Source organism: Otolemur garnettii, unplaced genomic scaffold (assembly GCF_000181295.1).
Source record: "Otolemur garnettii isolate 467f Iridium unplaced genomic scaffold, OtoGar3 scaffold00037, whole genome shotgun sequence".
Classification (NCBI taxonomy): Eukaryota; Metazoa; Chordata; class Mammalia; order Primates; family Galagidae; genus Otolemur; species Otolemur garnettii.
The window spans coordinates 7,449,013-7,457,750 of record NW_003852432.1 but is presented as its reverse complement, the minus strand read 5'-3'; the positions used below and the strand labels follow the sequence as shown (position 1 = coordinate 7,457,750).

Sequence of the window (8,738 nt, the reverse complement as noted above, 5' to 3'; positions counted from 1 at the left end):
CGTGTGGTGATGCCACCAGCTTTGTTTTTATTACTAAGAATGGCCTTGGCTACATGGGGTTTATTCTGTTTCATACAAAACAAAGTACTATTTTTTCTAGTTCTTCAAAATACAATGTTGGTATTTTAAAGGGTATTGCATTGAATCTGTAGATTTCTTTGGGTAGAATAGACATTTTGACAATGTTGATTTTTCCCAGCCAAGAGCATGGTGTGATCTTCCATTTGTTAATGTCGTCTGCTATTTCTTTTCATAGGGTTTCATAATTCTCTTTGTAAAGATCCTTCACCTGGTTTGTGTGTGTGTGTGTGTGTTTCTTCATGAGGTAATGTATTTATCATTCTACCAGGGACTAGTGATTCATTCATTCATTCATTCAACAAATATTTTTAAAGCACTAATCATATGAAAGGCAAGTTGATACATATATGTACATGCATCAAAAAGAATAAGGAAAAATAAACCCATGTGTACACACAAATTGTAATTTTAAAATGTTAAGATATTTTATAAGAATGTACTTTTCTGAGATTATTTTGGGAAGTTACTATGATTTATTGGTAAAGAGCTTTGTCCTTGGTGAAGGAGCTGAAATATCGTTTGCTTTGGTTCATGTTATACTCTACAGTATTTTGAATTCAACTCTGCTGTTTATAACTAGATTACAAAATCTTTTTCACAAAATTTGCCTTTTTTATTTTCATTACATTTTTACTGCCTAGTACAATTTTTTCTTTCCAAGAAATCTTATAAAAGTCTATTTGATTTTCAGATTTATGAAAAGTAGTGAGGATAGCAAAGCCCAGAACAAAATATTTTATGTTTTGACTTCTTATCATTATTTGATTTTACTACTTTCATATCTATCTATCTATCTATCTATATATTTTTTTTTGTTTTGTTTTGTTTTGTTTTTTTTGGAGAGAGAGAATCTCAAGCTGCTGCCCTTGGTAGAGTGCTGTAGCTTCACAGCTCACACAACCTCAAACTTTGGGCTTAAGCGATTCTCTTGCCTCAGGCTCCCAAGTAGCTTCAACTATAGAAACCCAGCACAACACCTGGCTATTTTTTCTTGTAGGTCTCATTGTTGTTTGGCAGGCAGAGGCCGGAATCAAACCTGCCAGCCCTGGTGTATGTGGCCGGTGCTCTAGCCACTGAGCTACAAACACCAAGCCAACTTTCTTAAAAGACTTTACAACCTTCTTTCTTCCCTATCTACAAATAAGACTTTAGAAATTTATAAAAGTAGTGACTCCAAGTATTCTAATTTTAATCTCTTAAGGAAATATTATAATGCATCTTCAGATAATTTCACTTTCTATAGAATGCAGTACTAACTATAATTTATACTTTAGCCTAAACCCACTAAATTCGAAGTTGAATTTTAGTTACTTTGAACATTGACTTTTTCTTTCACACGTGTTCAGAATCACTGTTAGTTCTGTGTTGAAATTTAAATATCTGCATTCTTTAATCTGAAGAACTAAGTAGTTCCTTTAAAATATCTGATTAATAGGTAGTGCCTGTGGCTCAAAAAAGTAGGGTGCTGTCCCCATATACTGGAGGTGGCAAGTTCAAACCCAGCCCTGGTCAAATACTAAAGGAAAAAAATATATATCTGATTAGAAGTTATGTATGTTTCAATGTTTTTCCTTTAGGTGCTCTGGGCCCCTGGGATCTGCTCATCTGCCTGCCTTCTTGGAAAGCCGATGGGAAACCCTGCATACCCAAGGAGCACGTGTGCCAGCTGAGTTTACATCAAAGGGTAAATACACTTCAAGTGTTGCAGATTTTATCAAGCCTGTGGATATGAACACTGGTATTGCTTAGAAGGTCTTAAAAAATTAGAACTGTTATATCTTTGGACAAATTTCCAACTGGTTGTGCCTCATACACTTTACCACAAAATGATCACCAATTTTTGCTTGATAGGAGCTCCCTCAGCTTCAGCTGGTGCTGATGCTGATGTTTAACTCAGTAGGATCCAACTTTACCTGGAAGTCTGGGGCCTATTAGGTGTTGCTTAGCCTGGCCACTTGTTCATCCGAACCAATAGTCTTTATTATCTAGATAACTGTTCTGACTTTTTCTAACTTAAATGGGTATCTTACATTATAATAAAATGTATATAGTTTCTTATTAATATTTAAAGTTGACATTCAGTACTTTATGTATTGTGTGAACTTTTTTAAATGCTTGTGAAAACTGAAAAATTGCAGATGTCTACCACATACTGGTTACTATGCAGGACAATTAATATGTTGTTGATACCTATAACAAGTCCGTGAGAATAGTACCAAGGCCAACAGCAATTATTTTAGCCTTTAACTGGACCTGGAGCAACATACCCTGATGACTTGATATTTCTGTAACTGACAGTCTGGATCTGTGGCCCCCAACCCTGACCTTGGGCTGGTACCGGTCTGTGGTCGTTAGGAACCGGGCTGCACAGCAGGAGAGGAGCAGGTGGGCAGGCTTCATCTGTATTTGTAGCTGCTCCCAGGCTTGGCATCACTGCCTGAGCTCTGCCTCTTGTCAGATCCCTTCCTTTCCCCCCCATTCATGGAAAACTTGTCTTCCATGAAACCAGTCCCTGGTGCTAAAAGATTAGGAATATGTAGAAGGAATGGTATAGCCAGAACGTAATGAAAACCAGTGCCAAGACGTGCCTGGGAAGGGGCTGTAAGCATTGGGGAATGCAGCCCGGGCTGCAGCTGGTCTACATAACCCCTTCCCTCCAACTCTTGACTCCCTCGGTACTTGGGCCCAGCACGCTCTCGTACATCTTTGTCCATTCCTCTTCTGTTTTCTTCTGCCTTTTCTCAGCCCATTCCTTGAATACCTCTGTTCCTTAATGCCAGTCTGAACATTTCAACAACCATTTGTAGTTGAGGAGTTTGCAATGTGCGTAGGAAGTTCGGAGGCTTTCCCAGGCGTCAGACTTGCGAACGCAGCAGCCTGCTGAACATCAGCACCTGGAGGTCCCACAGGGATCTCAGATTCAACCATGCAAGAAATGACGCATTCTTTTCCTCCGGTATATTTGAATTAAGTTCTGCGTTTGTGTTCAGAATCTCCAGAGCTTCTGTTCTGTTGATTAAAGCAGAATCAACCAGTGGGTTATTCCCTAAGTTAGAAACCTAGCCTTCACCCCGAGCCCTTCTTCCTTGCCATCTACATGCTATCAATTGCCCAGACTGAGAAATTTAACCCCTGAATATTCTTAAATCTATGATCTGTTTTCTGCATCTATTACTCTTATTTTGATCAGATAATCACCCTTTCTTACCTAGAATACTGCTAAATCCTCCTCTTCCACCAGTGTTTCTAAAGCAACTATTTTTGCCTCTGAAATCCATTCTGCCCACGGTTGTCAGATGAAAAAGTATTAAATGATGAACTAACCTTGTTAATTCTACATTTAAAAACTTGAGGGGCTCCACTAGGATAAAGTCTACAGCATTTGCTTTGTATTCGTTTTCCAGCAGTGAACAAATGCAAACCTCAAAAAGATGTAACTGAAAAGAAACTAATAAAAGGAGCTATTTACAGAGGTTTCCGCAGGGTAAAAGAAACTAAAAGGCCCAGTGAGGTGATGCAGGACTAGGAGCAGGATAAAGTTTTTACCACCTCAGGTCCGTAGAAGGAAGGTTCTGTGTAGCCAGAACCTACTGAGAACGGGTGCCAAGATGTCACGGGCGGGAGCTGTAAGAGTAGGGAAGCCAGCCTGTGCCAAACCACAGGCAGCAGACGGAGCCTTGGGAATAAGCTCCGAAGCTCTGTCTTCTTCCACTCTCCAATCTCTTCGTAGTGCCTCCCATTGGTCAAAGGACAAGACAGTCTGCGTGAGGCCAGCCATGAGTCAGCCTCAGAGCAGGGAGGGGAGACCTGGAGAGCTAAATGGTAACAATTCAGCTTAATATACTATTCAAGATTCTCTGGAGTGGCTCCTGCCTGGAGCCTCTTCTCTCTTCTCTTTCTAGCTGGGTGTCACCCTGCTAGTGATATTAAGTTGCTTATTATTCCCCCTTTGTGCCTCATTTGTATCATCTGCAGAGAAGGCCCCTTTGTCAGTCCTCTCTACCTCAGTGATTTGTAACCAGGGGAGAGTCTGTCTCCTTTAGTAGTATGTGGCGATGATGTCTACAGGTATTTTTAGTTTTGTCACAGTTAGGAGTGAGATTAGTACTGTCATCTGGAGGTCGAGGCCAAGGATGCTCTAAATATTGCATATTGCCTGCAACAAAGAATCACGTGGCCCAGCATGGAACACGTAGTGTGGAGTTTGGAAAGCTGGATGCACTCGGTGCCTTAGAGTCAGCTCCTTGGGTCGGGTAGACTTAGGGCCCGGCTGCTGCAGGAGGCGGGGCTTCTTCACCTTTCTCCACCCGGCTTCTCCTGGAAGTCCCGGGAAGAGCTCTGATATTGTACTTGTCACATTGTTTCTTTCCTCTTCATCTGCCAGGCTTCGTTAGCTAATGAGGACAAAAAGGTATCACTGGTGTTGTGCTGACGTTTGTCGGTCAATCACGGTTTTGTTCAGAAGCTTTTCTACCTATTTCCCCAGAAAGTATCACTCATGTACTTAGAAACTGTATTTTTTAAAATGTGTCTCATACTATGGTGGCTGCCACTTACTGGCCTGTGACATTCATGTTCCCTGTCTGGAGTGCCACCCATAGCTGCGCAATTCTTGAGGTGTTTGAAGTCTTTGCGTTCCAGCTGTTCTGTCTGATCTGGAACTCAGTTTAGCTCGGCACAAAGCACAGAGTCCAGAGAACATTCCTCTGCTCAGTTCAGGTTTTCACTTTGTTTCCCAGGCCCCCAAACACAAGTGACTCTCAGATCTCTCTTTCCCTAAGCCTTTTGTGGTAAACTCTTGGGCCTCTACTTGCTAGCTGAATGATTTTGGTCGCATCATTCAATCTCTATAGCCTTCAGTATCTTCTGAAATAAGAAGGGATTAGACACTGGACAATCTCCAAGACACCTGCTAAACTTTAAATTTGCAGGACAGTCCTGTGGGACAAATGAAATGATATGTAATGGGATGAGAACAGAGCAGATTAGCCAGTGATGGCAATGGAGAAGGAGAGAAGGGGGCTGTCCTCAAAGTTTGTGATGCTTCCGCACTGGCCTTCCAAAGTTCTGGGATTACAGGCATCTCCCACTGTGCCCAGCTGATAAATTTTTATTCTGGTATTCTTATGGTGATTTCCTATTTTTCTCATTTCTTTTACAATTATTAATTAGAATTCTTCTGTAAGGAAGAGCTGCTCTTTCTCCTGCATTTGTAAGGAGAGCACCTGTAAGTTGACCACCTAAGGAACTATAATAAAGCGGTTGACATATGGAGGTGGTCAACCTAAGGAACTAGGCCTCTTGTACTGATGTGTACATCTGGTGCATGTCTGGTCAATACACATTAGGTCAACTTAAGGAAGCAGTCAATGTCGGAAGGTGGTCAACAATGGAAGTTCTACTGTATTTTTTCAGTAATTTATTTAAATCAGTATAGACTACTGGATTTTTATTACATTATATGGATTAGTATCCAGTACTATCATTATCTTTTTTTCCCTCACATGCATCCAAATCCAATACTACCACCGAGAACTCTTTCGGACTGGCATCTATGGCCACTGGACGTGTGTTCCTCCTTTCTTGAGTACTTCCCTTACTTTTAAGCACTACCAGACACTCCAAACTCATCTTGTATTTTCCCTGCTCCAGGCTGGAATCAATTCTTTCTCCAGAAACTCTCACTCTTTGTTTTCTTAGAGAATGACATTTAAAAACCAAGAACTGAGAGGTAGATATGTTCCTTGCCATCAGGGTGTCATTGCATTGAGGCCCTTTTAGCAGACAGCACTGGGAAATACTAACCCACGGGTACCGACACATGTGTGTTTACTTTGCTATCTACCTGCACTTAAATATATTAGCAACTTGACTTCAAATCATACCTCTGATTACAATCCAGCACCACAGAGTTTATTATGACATTTTGACATAACTTCTTTCTTAGCGAGAAAACATAAAAGACATTTATAGTATATTCCCTTATTTGTTCAACCTTAGCATACATGAATTTCAGAATTGTTAACCCATATCCCTATGGAAACAAATTTACTAATAAAAGTACAGTTGGGGGAGGGTCTTTTTTATCTTTTTGCCTTATAATATTTAATCAAAACCATTGTTTTCTGAAGTAGGTTAGGGTGAGTGTTTCCTGCCCACTCCCCTCTGTGTAGCTCTGCCATTCATTACTAATACAGTTAAGGTTGTTGCTGCAATTTGTATTTTATTTGGGTCTCTACCTCCTTCCCCAGCACAAATCTGGGGTTTCTTTTTAAATTAGTAAAGAGTAAAATTCATTTTTTTTGATTTATGGTTGTATGAGTTTTGACAAATGCAAAGAATCATCCCCACAGTCATGACTCCCTGCTCTGTGAAAACTCAATTGAGTTCCAGTTTAGACAGAGCGGACGGAATGCAAAGCCTCTGAGCCACTCAGGAATTTTACACCTGCAAACTACCACTACTTTGTTGTTTTAATGTTTTTGTGATTAGTGGTGACTTTGAGCAGCTGCACAAATGCTATATTCACTATTTAAGTTTCCTGTTCTATAAATTAATCACTTATCTACTGGAGATTATGTTTTTCTTGTTGATTTGTAGCAGTTTCTTGTATAAGGTAGATACTAATTACCACATATTGTCCATTTTAGACAAATAGCTGTTCAATTCTTGCTCAAAAACTGTATCCATGGTTACTGTCACTGAACAGAAATGTTTACCTGTGGTATTAGTAAAAATTACCAAGTTAAAAAAAAAGATTCTAGTTATCAACCCTTTGTCAGATTCATACCCTGTTCATCATCCCTGATTGTCAGAGAAATACAAATCAAAACTACCCTGAGATATCACCCTAACTCCAGTGAGAAAAGCCCACATCACAAAATCTCATAGCTGCAGATGCTGGTGTGGATGTGAAGGAAAGGAACACTTTTATACTGTTGTGGGACTGCAAACTAATACAACTTTTTTGGAAGGAAGTATGGAGAATCCTCAAGAACTCAAATTAGACCTCCCATTTTATCCTACAATCCCACTATGAGGCATCTATCCAGAAGAAAAAAAATCATTTTATCACAAGAACAGTTGCACTAGGCTGTTTATTGCTGCTCAATTTACAATTGCCAAAATGTGGGAACAGCCTAAATGCTCACCAATGCAGGAATGGATTAACAAGCTTGTGGTATATGTGTACCATGGAATATTATTCAGTCCTTAGAAAGATAGAGACTTTACATCTTTGTGTTAACCTGGATGGAGGAGGAACACATTCTCAGTAGAGCATCACAGGAATGGAGAAGCAAGAATCCTATGTACTCAATTCTAACATGAAGCTGGTAGATGAGCTAATACACACCCACATAAGAGAAAAACTCAAATCGATTCTAGGTGGGGGGCAGAGGAATGAAGGAGTGGGGGGGAGGAGAGATGGGAAGTTACCATGTATGGCACACCTCTTGGAGACAGGGCACAATTGTAAGAGTGACTTAACCTAACAAATGCAAGCAGTGTAACCTAATTCTTTGTACCCTCAATGAATCCCAAACAATAAAAAAAAAAAAAAATAGAGAGAATTTTGCAGCTGTGGTGCCCTGGACGGAAACAAAACTATCATAGGCCAGTAAGTGGCAGCCACAACGGAGCAGCACAAAAAATTACACTTGTGCTGCACCTTTGAAGTCACCCTCTCCTGGGACCTCTACCTTTAGCAACCACTGATTTCATTTTCTTTTCCTAAAGGTTTGTCTTCCAAAATGCCACATCACTGGAATCATGTAATTTGTAGCATTATAGGTCCACCGTCTTTCATTTTAGCAAATTATTTAAGATTCATCCACATTACTGTGACTCAGTTGCTCATTCCTTTACGTTGCTGGGTACTGTGCCCTCCTATGGATGTCCTGTGGTGCACTTACTCATTCACAAGGCGAAGGATGACTGGACTGGTTTAGGTTATGGGCATAATGAGGGACAGCGGACATCAACGTTTGAATACAGGTTTCTGTGTGAACATAAGTTTTTCTCCTTTGAGGGTGATTGCCGGGCCTATGGCAAATTACATCTTTTGTATTTACCTAGCTGGAGTTGGAGAACTTCTTCTTAGGAAAGTATCACAAGAATGGAAAAGCAAGTATCCAATGTACTCAATACTAATACGAAGCCAATATATAAACAACTACACCCACATGAGAGAAAGACACTATCAATTCAAGTGGGGCTGGGGGAAGGGAAGGGCATTGGTAAAGTCTCATCTACTGTGCACAATATAAGGGTATACATGGGCGTTCATCTTCTGGGTGAGGGCTCAACTATAACTTGAACTTTACCTAACAAATACACACAATGTAATCTAACCATAGGTACCCTAATATTAATCTGAAATTTAAAACAAATGTATGTTAATGTTTAAGAAATTTTCAAAACTTTGTTTTTTGAGATAGAGGTATCTGGCTTGGTGCCTGTGGCTCAAGTGACTAAGGCACCAGCCACATACACCTAAGGTGGCAGGTTTGAATCCAGCCCGGGCCTGCCAAAACAACAATAATGGCTGCAACCAAAAAATAGCCAGGCATTGTGGCGGGCACCTGTGGTCCTAGCTACTTGGGAGGCTGAGGCAGGAGGCTTGCTTTGGCCCAGGAGTTGTGAGCTGTTATGCCAGG

The 8,738-nt window shown here is 40.5% G+C and overlaps 1 protein-coding gene across 1 annotated transcript in view; it reads left to right on the top strand.

Moving 5' to 3' along the window:
* Window positions 1-8,738, top strand: part of CPED1 (cadherin like and PC-esterase domain containing 1) — a 276,366-nt gene that overhangs the window by 53,950 nt on the left and 213,678 nt on the right. The window contains exon 3 of the mRNA XM_023513225.1: window positions 1,659-1,765. Within this exon, the coding sequence (XP_023368993.1) occupies window positions 1,659-1,765 (107 nt within the window). The remainder of the gene's footprint in view (window positions 1-1,658; window positions 1,766-8,738) is intronic.